Raw genomic sequence first — 18719 nt, 5'->3', positions numbered from 1 at the left:
CATACCACATTTATAAACAGAAATCTGGTTACTGGCATCTAGAACAGCAAGGTTGTTACTCTTTTTAGGGTGTGCAGAGAACATGACTTGATTCGCCGGGTGTGGAAGCAGCAGTCGGTAGGTGCACATGGGAGGTGGAATCACAGTCTGTTGGAAGACTGTCACCAATACTCTGTCTACACATGAAAAACAAAGAAAAAGATCAGACTTTTGGATATTCAGTCTGAAAACAAGACATCTGAACATAACTGTACCTCTAAGCAATAATGGTGGCAGAAAATAAACAGCAATTATTGAAAAATAACTTTTGGTGTTTCTTTCATGAATAAGTTTAGAAACAGTACTGGGGTGGGGTAAGTGTCACAGGCTCTGTATGTAACTGGTTATTGTCAGCTCCAGGCCTAGAGTAGTCCCTCTCTGGACTTCAAAGTTTCAGGTACCAGAAACTAAGGCAAAGAGGCCAAGAGATCAGAGTTCTGGCTTTAAACTTATCTGGGCCTGTAGCCAAGCCAGCCAAAACCAAGGGAATCAACAGTTTTAAAATCCTTGAAGTATTTTCCTATGTGTGCATTTGATAATAAAGTAGAATTAAGAACTGATTAAGACCATGTATTCTTAATTAACAGAACATAATGATTATAAAATCAGTATTAGACTACCACATAGAACATGAATTATATAAGAACTCAGGTTATCATCTTATAAGCGAGAGTGCCTTTATGGTATCAACAATAAGTAAACTATTCGGGTGACTACTGAACTCACCAATTCAGCATCCCCCAAAATCTCCTCCACCTAATTATAAAATACCAATCTCATCCTCATACTAGACAGATGTCTATGACTTAAATTGAAATGAGAGAGATATAATTCACAGATGCTTATGTCAGGAAACAAAGCAACCCAGGTCAAGGGGAACAAGAATGAACATTAAACACAGCTAACACAGACACTCCCACAAGATTCTCTGTTATCTTCTCTACAATGATCAAATCTGCAAAGTCCTCAAAAGTCAGACAAGTAAATTGTGAAACCCACGGATATGGTATAAGAGGGACAGGGTGGCGACGGGGGGACTACGTTTCTCAAGAGAGCATATACCCCACCAAATGGCATTTGAAACAACAAATGAACCAAAATAAAGCAGACAACCCAAACAAAGACTTCCCCACAATTCTGGTCAAACCACATCTGTAGGCCCTGGGTTCCCTGGCAGGCTCCTGGCCATACTTCCCAAAAGCTTACTTCCGTCAATGACAGCTACATTTGCCAGGTCAATTGAATTATCTCCTGAGCTCCGGTCAGTGGTCCAATGCCAGTCATAGCAGAGGTAATGCCAGCCCTGACAGAGAACATGTAGCCGGTATGGGGTCACTGGGTCCCACATCAGAGACACAATCTTGCTCTTCCCACTGGTGCTGAAGGGCATACTTTGTTTGAGATACCAGTGATAGTTTCCAACAGTCCAGAGCTGAACTGCAAAGGAAAATGAAAGGAAAGCTTTTTAGGCAGGGGACCAGACTTACATGACTTACTAGAGGGGACAGGGCAATTTTGCCTTTTTAAAATAATCCTTCCTGCTCAGTCTCTTCATTAAAATAATAACTTAATAATTGTTAAAAAATAGCTATCCATGGAGACAAATTGTCAAGCATCAATAAGACCAGAAGTACATGTTCTATTTTACCTCTACCTTCAAACTCTATGATCATGAAAGAAGGCTACTAGAAAAAAGTAGTGTTTTAGCAAGTGTTCTCCATAAAGAGTTGGGAAGAAAATAATCTGGCAATAGTAAAAGTACAGTCATGCGTTACTTAACAATAGGGACATGTTCTGAGAAATGCATGTAAGGGAATGTCACTGATGTAGGTCATCATAGAGTACAGTTACAAAAATAAGATGGTCATAGCATCTTTGAGTGATACACTCTCATGGGACCACTGCTGAATATGTGGCCATCCTTGATAGAAATGCTATTATGTGGCACATGACAGTACTAACTGAAATATTCAGTCTAAGGTCTGGACTAGCATCACTGTGTTTAATTAGTCTTTAAATGTTTAGTCGCAGACTGTCTGTTTTTAACAATGATTCGGCTGCCCAAAGAAGATGAGCATGCATGCAATTATCCTTTCTAACAGGCATTAAAACCACAAGACCTAATCATTACTAAATGATGCATATAAATTAAAATCTTCATTAGATTATGAAATTTATTTTCTTAACCTGCCTGCTTACTCACTAATTCTTAACTTTGTGATATCAGCATATAGAACCAGCTCTCTAACCAAGCCACTGCAAGACCTCCATAGAGTCATGAATTAGTAAATTAGACCACAGGCTCACGCTCTAAAATGACAGATGTTGTAGCTGTTCCAAGCAATGTTTTTATCCTGAGCACATCATAGTGTTGTTCACTGACAACCTGGTTAATCAGGGGTTCTTAATTGCAGCTATTATGTTAAAAAATCACTTGAGAGTTTTTATTTTTCATTTTGCAAGGCCTGGTTTCACACTGCCAAAAGGCAAAAAAGAATTAGTTAATTAATTACTGAAATAGAATCTCTATCCCAGGACACTGAATCCAATTCTGAAATGACAACTGGACATCATTAATTTTTCTAAATGTGCAGCCAAGATTGAGAACTATTTGTTGAATGAATAAATTAATTTCTTAATGACATTTCAGTTAAAAAAGTTCTACTTACCCAAAAGCTTAAAAGACACTTGGAACATAAGCAAGTAAAAATATTAATAAACAAAAATGTTCAATATCTTGCTGTTAACAATAAAGAGAAATTAAACTAAATATCTAACAGCAAGCAATTTAATAAACTGGCACAAAACACTATACAGCAATTTAAAATTATGCAGATATACACAAGAAATGGAAACGTGTGTGATACACTGTCAAAACAAGTCGTAAAATGGCATGTATCACATTTATAGTTTTAACAAAAATGAAATCATAGCTCTACTGAGATATACAGTTAAAGAAATCTAGAGAACAAGAAAATTTTAATAGTGCTTCTTACATAGAACCACAGGATTTTCTTCCTCATCCTTACTTTTTAACATTCTCTTACATTATTTAATGTTTAAAATGTATAAGAATCTAAATATACCCAATCTAAATCCCTTCACTCCCATAGCGTTCCTTGGGTTAGTATTTTGTTCTTGTTTTGTTCTTTGGGTTTGTTTTTTGGTTTTGGTTTTTTGTTTTTTGTTTTTTTTTTGGTAGTATGAACCCAAGGGCACTCTATCACTGAGCTATATCTCCAGTCCTTTTTATTTTTTATTTTGAAACAGTGTCTCACTAAGTTGCCCAGGCTGACCTCAAACTTTCACTCCCCCTGCCTCAGCCTCCCAGGTCACTGGGATTACAAATGTGCACATGGTGCCAGGCGTGGTTAGTGTTTTGACTGTCTACAGCAACACCACTGAAGAAGGAAAGCCCAGATGACTTATCTGTCATCTTGGCTATACTACAGTGCCCTGGTTGAACACTAGTCTAGATGCTGCGGAGAAGGTTATTTTGCAGATTTGATTAATATTTACAAGCAGTCGTCTTTAAATAAGGCAGATTTCCCCCAATAAGATGGATGACTCATTCAATGAGTTGAAGGACTTTTTTAAAAGCAAAGACTGAGGTTTACAAAAAAAAATGGAATTCTGCCATAAGACGAAAACACAGAAATCCTGCCAGAGTTTTCAGATTTTTCAGAGTTTTCGGATCTACAGATTTCAAACTTGTTATCCCCCACCAGTGCATGAGACAATTCCCTAAAATAAACCCACCCATCTCTCTGTTCTCCCCACCCCACACATGTCCTATTGCTTTTTTCTCTAGAGAACCCCAACTGATACACCAGTGAAATCCCTAAGATTAAAACCCAACGTCTCCCCCATCTCTTATCACTTCAGCTTCTTTGATCCTACTAAGGGACTAAACAGAAGGGAAAAAAGAAAACCCAGACCCTCCACTTTCAACTACGTTTTATGAAACCTAAGCCAAGATACAACAACTGTCCTACCATAGGTTTTCAAAGCAGAATGTTCTTCTCTCTGAAGGTCTTCTAGCCAAACAGCAAGCACAGAGGAGTCTGCATTCCAGAGCAAGTCATTTACCTAGCAGTGAAAAAAGGTCACTGGCCTTTGGCTATGCATTTATCTCAAAATCTTTACAATAGCTAAATTCCCTGCTCTCACATGCCAACTCAACCCACAACACGAGTTGATCCCCAGCTGTAAATTATCAACCAACACTACAGAGTACTTAAACAAATCTGTGAGATATCATTAGACATAAAGGACTTAAAAATAAATGCATTATGCTTAAAGATTAAATATTAATTGTGGAACTATGATTATGTAATGAAAAACATTCTTAATGGCTAAAATTTTACATAATTAAAGATTAGCATTTGCTGTGTTTCTGCTTTAGCAGGATTTTACTAGCACACAAGCTGCTTAAGGTTTAAGTATTACAAATGATCACTGGAAAAATTATGGTCTTCTTAAAATAAAAAACAGCATTTCTATTTCCTTTCTGTGTTTTATATAGGATGGAGTAGAAATGCTCTTCTTTTTTGCAAGGTCTTCTTGGAAAAACAATTTCTCTTTCATTTAAATAAAAAAAAATCAGTCACAGAAGCCACCACTTTTTATTATCTACTCTGGAGCTTCTATTTATACACCCAAATCAAATATAAGCCTCCTCTATAACTGAGGAGAGTCCTCTAAATTTAATTGCAAACAACTGACACCTACCTTCACCTCATCTTTGAAGAAAGGAAGTGTAAAGTGTCCATGAAGAAGTCCATTTTTCTCAAAAAATACAACATCCTGCTGGTTGGGTTTATCTTGCGTAGATGCAATCAAACTACCTGAGGGTCTTAAACCAAACCCCAAATGTCAGCATACCAAGCTCAGTCAGGTGGTTTAAAACAAGATGACTTCAGACAAGAGAATTTTTTCAGTAAAAATCAATAAACAAAAATCCTCACCTAAGGATGGGTTAAATCCCATGTGTCTCTTTCTCTTTGCAAGTGGTTGACCCCAGTGTGGAGCTGCACCTGCCCAGGGTAAGGGTACCTTTTTCTAAGGTACCCTTTGCACAAAGGCTCCATCTGCCTCCAAGCCTTACGGATTTAAATTGCACTCAATGACATTCTTAAAAACCAGTACATTTTTTTAAACCACTCCAAGTATAATGTCCTAAAAACTGTCATCTATTTTCTCCTTCAATTATGACTTTAGTAAATAGTCTGTGCTCAGGCAGGTATTTTTTAAGACTTACAAACCAAAACACCCCTTGTCTTATTCACATTTGTCTCCATTGTTTTAATACAAAAACACCTCTCTCTTGCTCCATCATCCAACATCACTTGAATACTGATAGAAAACGTGATGTGTGAAACCAAAGATCTAGTGGTTTTGCAGTTAACAGAATGAACTGAGACACAGTATTTTTTTAATCTACAATTTATATGCAGCTGCATATGACAGGTAAGAAGTGATATGCACAAGGGTACTGGTCCAAGGAAGTCTAAAACCAGCTTGCAAGTTCCTCAGCAAGAAGATCCCTTGCTGTGGGAATGTGTACCAAGGAAGGAGCTCTTTTCCTAGTTTTCATAAAAGCTCCACTTGCGCCACAGAGCCTCCTGGGACTTCTAAGCACGATTGTGTTTTCCACAATGGCTTTACAGAAGCCCTACGTATAACCATAATCTTTTAGGAAGTAGGAAGGCAAAATGCATGGGGCTTTGGAGTGATGAGACCTGTGAAGAGGACTAGAATCTATTATTCACATTAAACTCAGAGACAGGCAAGGTGCAAGCCTATAACCCCAGCAAGTTGGGAGGCTGAAGCAGAAGGATCACAAATTTGAGGCCAGTCGGCCAGTCTTGGCACGTTAGCAAGACCCTGTCTCAAAAAATAAAAAAAGGCTGGGAATGTAGCTTAGTGGTAGAGTGCTCCTGGGTTCAATCCTCAGTGCCACCAAAACAAAACAAAACAAAAAGGAATTTGGGTTTAACAGAAGAAAAGAAAGGAGAGAGAGAGGAAATCCAGATAGAGGTTTAGAGCTAAGTGAAGAAAAAAGCAAATATCCTTCTGGGTCACAGAAACACCACTACTCAGTGGCACCACCACACCTACACTGGTTCTAAGAAAGTCTCTAAGGAAGAAGTCCTGAGGCTTCTTATCCCACTCACTTCCAGGCCAGAGCTGGTCCCAGTCCTGCCACGGGCTCACTGGTTGACTGCAAAGCAAACTCTCGGTTCCACACTCTGACCTTGCGTGCCCCTGTGTGAGAGGGAGGTGCAGTCAAACAAACACACTTGAAACACAACAACAATGCTGTCAAGTCACAACTTTTTCCTTTCTTATAAGTGAAGCTGTTGTGGTTTTACAAAGCCAATTAGATTAATCATGTTAAAAATCTGTATCTAATGGGTAGAAGGTTGGACCAGAAGTTACAAAGGCCTCTTCTAATTCTTAACTCTAAATTCATTTAACACCCACAGCAGCACATCTTTATCTCTTCTGTATCACTAAAGCAAAAGGAAGAAAACTTTCCATAACCTTAATGCAGGGGAAAAAAAAAAAAAAAAGTTGTGTTTAATTGCAATTTATTTTCATACCTGTTTCTGGGCAAACAACACTCACAGCAAAAAACTGCCCGTCCCCACGCCAGGTAACTCGTGGTCTATGGTCATCCCAGGGCAATGCAGACTCATGCTAAAGAGAAGAGGAAACACCACTATTACTGAGGGACTTTATGGGGCCCAGAATCAAACAATCTTCTGCCATTAAGTATAAATCTTTCATATGAGTTGATGTTATCTAGAAAACCAGTTAAACTTTCCTCAGGAAACTTTCTAGAAAGCTCTTAGATCCAGAAATCAACAAGAAAAAAATAGAATTCAAAAAGAAAACAAAATCCTTCTGTGGGCATTGAGAGCTATAGAACTAGACATTAAAAGCAATAAACTTAGGAATCGATCAGATAACTGCAAAGAAACAAATGCTGTTTGTCTGAATTCAACATAGCAGTTTGGTCCCATTACTGTGTGAGTTTTACAAAAGGGCACAGAGTCAAAGGTGAGAGGAAGGTGGACAGGGAAGAGCCACAGAGGTGGTAGAAGCAGCAACAATCAAGGATGAAAACACTGTGCTCTGCCACAGGAGGGAACAAGGCCTCCAGTGCCACCTGCATCTCACCGCAGCCCTCCCGCATCAGTGTCACTGGGCACTAGGGGAGCACAGGAAGGGCATTAGCAGAGAGCTGGAGTAATACAACAAAAACCCAAACCACTCCCAGGATACTTGCACCTGACTAATACATGGTTTGTTTTTTTCCTTAAGACGGGATCTCACTATGTTGCCCAGGTACCCCTCAAACTTCTGGGTTCAAGTGATCCTCCCACCTCAACCTCCCAAACTTTAGCTGGGACAACAGGAATATAGCACCATGCCTGGCAAAATCCATGTATTTTTGTTTTGTTTTCTGAAGGGCAGCTGTGAACTTTCTTTCTTTCTTTCTTCTTTTATTTATTTTTATTTTTTTTGTGGTGCTGGGGATTGAACCCAGGGCTTGTGCACGTGAGGCAGGCACTCTATCAGTGATATCAGTTATATCCCCAGCCCTGAACCTTCAAACTAAGTTAAATCCCTAGAAAATCTCTAGAAAAAGTTCAGGAACAAAAGCTACAGCTTTTGACCAGTATGTCAAATATTCAAATGCATTATGGGTTTTTTTCCTCTTATTATTTGAATCATTTTATGTCATTAATAAAACTTAATTTTGGCATTATTAGGCAACTCTTAGTTTAGTGGGTACCAAAAGTAAAATGCTTTCTCCAGAATTTAGCAGATTATGGAAAGCTGCCTTATTCTGAATACTATATTTAATGTGTATGATTCAAAGTTTTTGAAGTGTATTTTTTAAGTTGAGTGACCATCACCATAATCTAAATTTTGAACATTTTCATCACCCCAAAAAGAAATCTCATGCCCATTTGAACTCATTTCCTCACTGACCCCACAACTCCCAGTTCCAGGCAACCACTAACCTACTTTCTGTCTCTAGATTTAACCATTCTGAGCATTTATATGTAAGTGGAACCATACAATCTGTGGTCTTGTGACTGGCTTCTTGTACTTAGCCTACTTATGAGGTTTATTCATGTCATAATATATATCAGTAAGGTACTACATTTAAATCTAAAATACATGATCTTAGACCATTATAGCATATTTACTTGTTGCTTAGAGGAAAAAAACATACAAATGTGCAAGAACTGTTTCTTTGGTTAAGTTCCTTCAACCCCTACTCCCTGCCCTTTTTAGTCCTTTTGCAAAATAACAACAACTAAAAACAAAATAGGGTAACATAAAAACCAGTTGTCCTGACTTGGGCAACTGTAAAAGTTTATCCTAAGGACACAAGGTTGTTTCTGCCCTTTAATAATCCTTCCCCAATTCTAATGGATCAGCACAGTTTTCAGAATGCTAAAGTAGATCCACCACATACACTTTGCTTACAACTGGTGTTCTCAAATAAAACTTACATTTTTAAGTTCCAAAAGTTATCCATTAAAATAAGGACAGTAACTATTATCTCAATGCCTAAACTCTGTCCTGTGCTATCTATGTTACATACACTATTGCTTCTCAACCTCAACCCATATAAGGGAGACATCCTTATGCCCATTTTACAAATAAGAATACCAATGATCAGAAATGTTAGAAAACTTGCCATGGTCACATAGCCACTCAATGACTAATAAAGACATATGCTACTCATGGGGATACCTGACAATATGCTGGAGGATACACAGGGCCTATCTTCCTGGGACATTAATTTTGCTTACTGGTAATATTTTAAAATTAATGCTCTTAAAAATGTGTGTGTTGTACAAGCCAAAACAAAATAGTTTTTAAAAACTTAATGTGATAGCAGATTCTGAAGCTACTTCCCAAGATGCTCCCAGCATGTGCTATGTTCACATTTCTCTGTCTTTGAGGTTCTCTACACTAGAAGATTGAAAAGTACTGTCTAGGGCCATCAAGACACCAGTGTGTGAGTTTAAGAATGTTTTATTTCATTAAAGAGGGAAAAATGGGCTGGGGCTGTGGCTCAGTGGTAGAGCACTTGCCTAGCATGTGTGAGGCACTGGGTTCAATTCTCAGCACCACATAAAAATGAATAAAATAAAGGCACTGTGTCCATTTACAACTAAAAACATATTTAAAAGAAAGGAAAAATAGTTTCATCCAACAGGAAAATTATCTAGAAAAAGAACAAAGTAAAAAATGAAAAAATATCAACAGCTAGAGTAAAAGTATGAAAATGCACATGTGAATGATCAAGAGTGAGTAAGGGACAGCAGCTCTCTGGAGAGGATAGGGAAGGCATCAGAGAAGGCTACCAAGGGGCTTCATTTCCATTTGTCAGGTTTATACACTTAGAAAAATCACAAAACCGGAAATAACAAAAAACCAAACCAAAACAAAAGATCTTTGTAAGAGACTCACTCACTCCCTGAGAGTTCTGAACAGCTACAGGCTCATTACAACAGAAAAGACTGACTCATTATTGTCCTCTAAATGGTCACTTAGGAGCTTCTGCTGGTCAGCAGGACTTCCATCTATTCCAATCAAGGTTCTTTACCCATCAGATCAACCTTACCAATTGCATTTGAAAGGCTGCTTGCCTGCCTTCTGATCCATGGAACTGCGTCTCCTTCTTGCCCCATCCAACAGTGATAAACTTGCCTGTAGAATAATTTGATCAGAACATGTAGAACAACCAATAAGATACATGAAATGAAACAGAAGTAATTTATTATTCTTCACAAAGTTAGCTAATGACAATTACTTGGTCCTCTAAGATCTCTCATCTCAAACACACTGACCAGCAGTCAATACTGGAAACACTTATGTTCCACCTCATATACAGCAGTGATTTGTAGGAATTTGAAAGCTCTTATTTTGGAAAGTACTTTACTGTCATCTTATACATTTTAAGTTCCCTTGATGACACAAGACAACAATCTCACTCTCACCTAAAAATGAAATATGAAGAATTTACACAGTATGTCCCATGGGCAACAAAGGGAAAAAAAAAAAAAAAACCAACCCAAGAGCTGAGAATGAGAATAAAATTCTGATTTCCAGCTTTAATCAACCAAACGTGTCCAACCTTCCTGCCTGCTAGTGGTGAAGGGGAATCTCGAATCTACCTCCTCATATAGATTTAAGAGACTGAAATCCCCTTGTGGCAAAACCCAATATCAGAACACAAGTCTCTGCCTTTCAGGCTGAGGTTCTTTCTAAATATAGCTTCTCTTACATAAAATATAAACTCAGAGTTGCTGAAGCAAAGCAGCTCTTCTGTTCCTAGAAGTATGATCAGGCATCCATCTACAAGAGATACTATGATGACATCCTGAAAGCTTCAGCCAGATCCAGGACCCAGTACTTCCCTCCTGCTGTTGACTCTGATTCTGATGAAGCAAAACTGTTCATAATTTCTGCAAATTATTGGTGAACACGACCATTTCCTGTCTGCTGTGTGTGGGCTTGTCCCAGCACCTCAGTACATCAAAGCACACCTTGCTGCCATGTGCAAAGACTGGTGCTTATTCTAGTGCATACCCATGGGATTCTATCTGCAAGTTTCCACAGAGAAGTAAAGGACCAAGGAATAAAGAAAGAGAACTTTCCCAGTGGGATCAGACAATAAGAGATGGGGTTACAACAGGGGTCTACAAGTTCTGGCCTAACACCTGCTTTTACAGACTATTGGGACACCGCTGCACTTTATTATGTCTACCACTGCTTTTACATTGCAACAGAGTTGAATAGTTGCAACAGACTGTAAAGCCTGTAAGCTGAAAATATTTGCTCTCTAGCTCTTCACAAACAAGTATGTCAACCCTGGATTACAGGAAAAATATTCATCACTCTACAGAGTGATTTTCTTTTTGTATTGATATCGACACTTCTAAGACCTAAGATCCTAACTGAAACTCACTTTCCCTTGATTCACTACATTAGCATTAGCCTTTTTATGAAAAAGCCAATGGAAAAGTCAGGCCCAGAGCACTTTCCTGCCCCAAGGTAAGCTGATACTGGCTACTCTCTCTATGACTATCCTCAAATCTGGATGCCCGAGTTTCATCCTGGGTCCTGGACCCTAGATTCTTCCCACACTAAATATGTTCCCAAGACTGGAAGGGTTCCCTACGTGCCAATGACTCCCAGTCCAAAGCTACAGCTTCTCCTAATGTCAGTCCCTTATATCTGCCTACTCAACATGGCAAACCTTTACATAAAGCCCTTAAATCCAAAACAGAACTCACCACCTATGCTTTATAAACCAGCACTTCCCCCATCTTCCTTCTCTCCACTACTGGAATCCTTATTCCCGTCACCTGAGGTTCTAGCTGAGTACTACTAAACTCTTCTTTACTTTACAAAGTCTATTTATATCAATTTTTAAACTGGTATTTCTCAAACTGGCGTATGGCAGGAGGGAAACCATGCATATATCTTCCCAAAAAAGCTTCTTGATTAATTCCAAAAAATGTATTCCCATTCTGAGACTCAGATTTTTACTGAATCCATTCTCTTTTCTAGCCCAACACTTTCCTCATATCTCATCCAGATTCCTGCAGAAACCTTCTATCTGATCATTCTGTCTCTCATCTCTTCCCTCTCCATACATACAAACAAAAATATAGGTGCCATTAAGAACTATCTTTCCAGTAAAAAAAAGGGAAAATTTCAATGTCAAACTTCCCTACCACAGTGCACAAACTTAAATAAAATTCATAGCATTTGTTTATTCTGCACTCATGTCCTACCACCCCAGTACACCAAATTACAGGTCCCTGAATAAGCCATGATAATTATCGGAAGTATCTCACCCTTGGAAAGGACTAATTTATTTGGTTGGCCTCCTTTCCCATCCTTACCCTCAGTCACACCAGTTCAACTGAGACAGTTCAAATTGGCATCCTCTGGGAACTCTTGCCTCTCCAGGTAACTCCTTCCCCTCCCTTCCTTCTGCTACTCTAAAACCTACACACAATATCAATGCTCCTTAACCATTTTTTAATTATCCACAGCCTCAAACACACTGTTGGGTTCATAGTACCTACTAGAAAGTTATTTCTGAAATGTATTGTTTATTGAATTAGTACATAGCAAGTGTTTAAATGATTTCTTGACTTGGCGGAGCAAGAAGCAATGAGGTTGGACCTAAGCAACAGCTGAAATGTCTTTTCCCCTAAACCCTCTCTTCAACTGGGTGCCTTCCAGCTGGCCAGAGCTTCTTACACTCAGTAAATATCTCCTTTCTCCTCCCTCTTCAATATTCACACAGCCTCAATGCCTACATTACCTCAGCCAGATCTTGGCAAGAAAACAATCTGATTATGAAGATGTAAATTCAGATCTAGACAGCAAGAACAAAAATTAGTCTTTTATCCTACTTCTCTTATTTTCTTCTCCCCAAAACTGTACTCTAGAAATGCTCCCCTTATCCTAGCTTATACAGATTCTTTCAGCCTAAGCCTTTCCTAGGGTTTAAGCAACAACTATCTAGGTGACCTTAGGCACAGATTTCTATCCCCCAGATTACTGACAAGGCCAACCCTCAGACCTGGAGAGGCACCAGAGCTAGCCTTTTAAGATCTGGGATGGGCTGAAGGAACCAGGCTATGAAACACTTCGTTACTGAAGATCTAAGCTATATGGTTCTTCAGGTTTATGATGTGGCTATCATTATAAAAGAAAATGAGCAAAACTGAGGAGGAACTTTAGGTCACAAAATGTTCCAAAGCTGTACTCACTTTCACCAAAATCATCCTGGTGGATTTGCTGCTCCATGATTGGTTCAAAGTCTCTTGTCATCATAATCAGGGTCTGCTGACCTTAGAGGGCACAATCAAGAATGATTTTGTTTTCATGTAACAAGTCTGTCATTCCTCAAGCATCTGTGTCACTGTATGCTACAGAACCAGAATGGAGGAGCTATGGTCAAAGGAGGGCAGAGAGAAGGCATACAAGTTTTTGACTAATAAAACAAAAGCTTTATCAGTCACCTGATGCTTACCCTCAGTTATTTATGTGCATAAAGCTGAACAAGAAGTCCATATAGCCCTCCTCCACTAATTTCAACATTCCTAGCTTCCCAGACATCTCTTTACTATCTACCTCTGTAGTGACACTGCTTTGCCATGCTCACCTGGAATGAAGAGATTCAAGGAAAAAAACAGGAACACAAAGGGGTTTTTTTAAGGCTGTTTATACCAACTCTTGCTCATGGAGTAAGTTAAAATGAACAATGCTGACATTTTTAACTGCATCTGTGGACCTGGTAGACACCATGGGCTTCATGAGTTGTTTTCCATTCCCAAATACCAAAAAAGTTTCATTAAACACCTTTTTATAACTATATTGAGATTAAAACTTAAGTCAGAAAACATTCACTCCACATTATAATATAGGTATCATGGTTCCGTTGGACACCAGGGACCAGCTCACCTGTAGCAAGAAGCACCAGCTCTTGGTCAGGACTCCAGCTCATGATAGAGATGCCACTGGCCACACTCCCAACACATTCCAGCTGTGAAGGAGAAAAATTGAAAAGGGAAGTTAGAACACTAGTGTCCTGTGAAGGTTTACTATGGCCTCAATCAAAACAACAGAGAAGAAGCATATGAAGGTGAATTTATCCAACAAACATGACTTTAGTAACAAGAATCAAGAAACCAGACGTGATATTAGGCACAGGGGTTGGAATGGACACCCCTGTTCCCCAGAGCTGTCTCAGGAGGGAGAAAACACCATGACTCTACAGCAGGACTAGGGTCTCCAGGAAGTAAAGTGGGTCTCAGGAGGAATGACAAGCAGCTCAAGAGAGTCCAGCAAAGTTTTTCTGTGAAGCTCAGAGTGACAACAGAACCAGGAGAAAAGAAAGATCAGGAGGAAAGATCAGGAGGAGACACAAAAGCATAAAGAGCAGTAAAAAAATCAGCTGTGCCCACAGACTAAGGTCCACACATACACAGGAATGAGGAGGGCATGAAGGTGAAAGGATGGGAGGGAAACAGGGAGTAAAAGATCCTATAAGGCATTAAGGAACACACACCCATCTTACAGACAATCGAAAAGTCACTAAGGGGTAAGTAAGGCTCCATTAAATGGGGGTAAAGGAGCCCAGTAATCAGGAAAAAAATCATACAGAACATTTTGAACATTAACATCTACCTTTTAAATAAGAGAAAGATTAAATTGTATGTGATAGCCTTTGATATTTCTCACCATGAACTAAAAGTAAGGTTTAATAATAATGTTTTAAATAGAATGGATAAAAATGAAGGTGTCATATTTAAACTGAAAGGGTTCAAATTCCAGTCTGATTATTGTTTGATCTTAGCCTTGTTACCAAGTTCTCTGTGCCTCAATTTCTTCTTCCGAAGACTAGGAAACGACAATCTACCTCATAAGGCTAGAGTGAAGAACAAATAAAATTTTGCATGAAAAGCACTTGAAAAAATTGCCTGGCACATTGTAAGTATTTAACACATACATGTGGGCTGGTATCACCCTAGTATCAGCAAAACTACAACTCATCTCAATAGTAAAGAGACGACAACTAATGAGGTAATCAAAGATTTAAAAAGATGAGGCGATTGTAATTAGAAGTCTTGTAGTTAAAATGTTAGAATGGAAATTCGGAAATTTGACTTTGTGGTAAAGAAAGAAGCAACTGGTTGAAATCTATCTCCACTGGTAGTCTTAAAATATGCCTGCAATCATAGTATATCACGAAAGTGCTTGTAGTTCAGGAACCCTGCAGTTAATCCATCAGCATTTACAACAGAAAACATAAGTCGCACAAACATTTCAGAATTTCCAAACTGGGAAATAAAAATTACAACTCAAGATGAAATTCTGATCAGAGGTAGCCTACACCATACAAGAATGGTCAGCTTTTATTGTATTTAAGCTCTAATTCAGAATGTCCTAATTGTTTTGATTGACAGATGCAGTACACAAAAACTGAATTTTTGAAAAATCCTGAAATATAGTTAAAGCCTTGTCTTGTATAAAGAAATACACAACGTGAAGATTCTAATTTGCAAAGGCTTAAATATTATCACTATGGACTGAAAACCCGAACACAAGTGACTCAGTTGAGGATGTCTGTGACTTCCTCCTCAATGGACCCTTCTCACCTGGTGTGTGCTGAGATTGCAGAGTATGACGTCTCCAGAGGCTGTGGCCACACACACAGATTCCTGATCCAGCAAGTCCTGAATACCAACAATGCAGTCACTTCCATCTTCTGGAAGAAAGCCTTCTGCCACCAAAGGAATTTCATTTTTCACCTTGTACCAAAGCAAACACATAAGTAAATTAACCCAGTCTACTCTGGAGAACAATCATAACTTTGAGAGAAATAAAATATTTTCTAATGCTTCTTTCATAAGATAAAAGCTTTAAAAACTTTGTTTCTAGATTAAAACCCAAACTTTCATTTGAGAAATACTATATCATCTTTAACAAGAAAAACAGGTAATATGGCCTTTTTGCCAAACAAAAACAGAAACAAGAAGTATGATCTCTTTTAAAATATCTAATAAAACATGAAACCAAATACTGCTGCTTTCCTTTTGTGGTATTAGGGATCAAACTGAGGACCTTATGCATGAATTGAGCTTCATCCCTAACTCCATTACTCTGGTTTTCTAAGATTTCTAGAAAAGCAATACAATGGGATCTCCCAAAACATGTAAGTAGCAAAATATAACAAGGAAATATATCAAAACCAACCCATACAACCTTCAGAAAGTTATACAGTAAAATCCAGCACTGAAAATTGGGATTTAGCTGGTTTGAGTTAGAGACCCAAACATATTTTCAAAAAGTACCATGGATAGGGCCTGGGAGTACAGCTCCAAGGCAGAATGAGTGCTTAGCATACAGAGGCCCAGGGTTCAACCCCAGCACCACAGAATAATAAATTGAAGAGTTTCAATTTTAATGTGCATTCCTAGGTGAAAACCACTGTTATAATAGTTCTTATGCTGTAGAAAGGGTAAAAAAGAGGCAGCCCATATAAAATATAAAGTCAGAGCTTTGCCAGTTAAGCTTAAAATAATAGCATAGGTTACTATATAATCTATATCTAATATGCCATCTATATAAAACAGAATTTAATTTAGGAAGATATAAATTCATTAAGATATAAAGGAAAACTATCTGGGGGAAGGAAGTTAAAAGAAAACAAATCAAAGAACATGCCAAATGCTAGTATTTTCCATCAATAACTTACTTCTCTTGTGACAGGATCTACTTCTATCAGTCCACATTCTGAGCCAATGAGCACTGTTCCCTGCTCAGTTCGGAGAGAGAAGCACTGAGGTTTCCCTGGTGCTTGAATATCCCTGAACTCCAGAGTGCGAAGCAACTTTAAGTTTCGCATGATGGAGCAATGCCCGAGAGGAGATACAAAACTTCCCTTGATGAAGCATTAATCCCTAAAAGAGAAAGGAAGAGCATCAAGTGGTAAATGACCATGCTCACATAAAGTATAATGATTCCAGGGATAGAGAAACAGTAGACAGAACAAGCAAGGAAGAAAACCTACATATCTGAACATATACCCCCATGAAGACGTGTGGCAGCAAACTGATTATGGAGCTCTGATACACAAACTAGGGGTTCTGAAACCTATTTTATGCTCTCACTCTGTAGGAAAGGTAAGAGTCTCAACTTCAGAGTTTTTTCTTTAAAAAATATTTAACATCAGTTATTCCTCAGGAAAGTGCAAGACACAAAATGAACGGAAAAATGTTTTATTTTTGCACATATATTTATAACCTGACAGATGTGTGAAGACATAAGGGAAAAAAATACCCCATTGATTAGAACTATATAAATATCTATGTATGTTTACTGGCAATTGACAGGAATCTGGAATAAAACAACTATAATATTCACCAGGGACATTTACTAATGAAGTGCTTTATATACACATAAAATAAAAATTTAAATAAAAGCATTTACTACTGTCAAGTAGGGAAGAAAATATTGTGAAATGATAAGTCTGCTTCAAAATGATGACGAACATCTTGAAAAGTCTGATGCCTAAAGGAACTACTTCAAGAAACTTCATTTTCCTGGCCAAGTTTTTACCAATGCATGAGAAAAGATGAGAAAAGCATGCTAAATAGGACATCCACTTTGGTCTGGCAAAATCAGACTTGCTTTAACACTCAACATTATCTAAGGAGGGAAAAAAATATTAATGTGCTGGGTATTTATATTGCAATCCCTTTAAAGTTTATGACTAAAGTCTGTAACACGCTAGGAACAGCAATTACACTGATAGGTCACACTGGCCTATCACCTTAATCTTGGCATCTCATGCAAATGACACTGAAGGAATAAAGATGAATCAATCCTTATGGTAAGTAGGCAGATGTCCAGTGAAATAGGAATGATACAAAATACAAAGAGGGTTAAGAGAAAGCAAGATCATATATGATGAGAATGAGAAAGAGAACCAAAGCAAACAATGGCTTTATTAAGTTTGGGTGACATTAAATTCAAGAACTTCTGAAAATTATTTGAATCAAATTATACCATGCAGGTTTTTCATTTAACCATAAATACATAGGGCTTGGGGTTTTCAAATCATAAAAATCACATGTCTTTCATCTTTAAAGATAATCACTGACTGATATAACTGAAAAGCAGATGTGAGAAGAGAATGCAAGGCAAGGGAGTAAGCAAGGGACAGCGTAAGATAAGGACAGGCAACAGAGAGTCACTGTGCAGAGTGTCCTAGTGGATTTTCACACTGTTTTATCTGATACTCATGGTGTCACCTCTTAAAGGTATGACAACATCGATGCCCTGGGGATTAAGTTTCTAACACATGAATGGGGCAGGGGGCACATTCAAACCATAGTATATGTTCTTACTATTGCCATAATCAGATTCTCATGTCTCTACAAGTCTCCCTTTGACTCTGGATTCTATTCACCATTAACCTGTGGATAAAAAAATGGGAAGGTAAAGCAAAAGAAAATGACTAATTTTTTCCTATTATCTTTTGGTTCCTATCACTTTCACCCCAGCAATGGGGCCCTCACCCTTGCAGGGGCCTTCTTCCCCTATCTCTAGCACTCCCAGGATCAGCCCCATCAACTGCAGCCCCAGAGACAGGAGCATCCCTCAGGCAGGCTCCACCCATCCCCAGTCCTCTGAAATCTGGCCCAGAGGGCATCTGCTCTGAGTTCCTGAGTTCAACACCTAAAGTCTGAGGCTTTGCAGTACCTCTGTTCCAAGGTTTAGGCCCTGATGTCCCCAGCATCATCCCTTGTTTTGACCACCCCCCCCCCCAAGTATTGTAGCAGCTTCCTTCAGCTAACCTTTTATGTCACTTCACTGTTCCTTTCACTTTTGGTCACTCCAACAAGCATTTAACTAATTCTTCACATTCAATTCTCCTGAAATACTGTGTGGTTTCTGCTTTTCTGAATGGACCCTGATAAACACAGCAAACAACTTGGGTTCTGAGGTCACCAAGTTTTCAAAATCAGTGAGAGCGCCAAGTTCATTAATCCCCTCCCACCCTCATTCCTTCAGTGTGAAAACAAACTTTCTGAGTTTTCACACCCACCATCCTTACT

The 18719-nt window shown here is 38.6% G+C and overlaps 1 protein-coding gene across 1 annotated transcript in view; it reads right to left on the bottom strand.

Annotated features, from left to right (window-relative positions):
- Elp1 (elongator acetyltransferase complex subunit 1) overlaps window positions 1–18719 on the bottom strand; it is a 62501-nt gene that overhangs the window by 42363 nt on the left and 1419 nt on the right. The window contains exons 2-12 of the mRNA XM_047525228.1: window positions 16355–16559; window positions 15255–15407; window positions 13558–13639; window positions 12864–12944; window positions 9695–9780; window positions 6645–6741; window positions 6216–6306; window positions 4771–4894; window positions 4035–4128; window positions 1246–1476; window positions 6–176 (exon numbers count right to left, since the gene is read on the bottom strand). Of these exons, the coding sequence (XP_047381184.1) occupies window positions 6–176; window positions 1246–1476; window positions 4035–4128; window positions 4771–4894; window positions 6216–6306; window positions 6645–6741; window positions 9695–9780; window positions 12864–12944; window positions 13558–13639; window positions 15255–15407; window positions 16355–16504 (1360 nt within the window). The 5' untranslated portion in view covers window positions 16505–16559. The remainder of the gene's footprint in view (window positions 1–5; window positions 177–1245; window positions 1477–4034; window positions 4129–4770; window positions 4895–6215; window positions 6307–6644; window positions 6742–9694; window positions 9781–12863; window positions 12945–13557; window positions 13640–15254; window positions 15408–16354; window positions 16560–18719) is intronic.

The sequence above is a fragment of the Sciurus carolinensis genome, chromosome 14, assembly GCF_902686445.1.
Source record: "Sciurus carolinensis chromosome 14, mSciCar1.2, whole genome shotgun sequence".
NCBI lineage: Eukaryota > Metazoa > Chordata > Mammalia > Rodentia > Sciuridae > Sciurus > Sciurus carolinensis.
The sequence above is the reverse complement of the archived record's forward strand: the minus strand, read 5'-3'. Positions and strand labels throughout refer to the sequence as shown.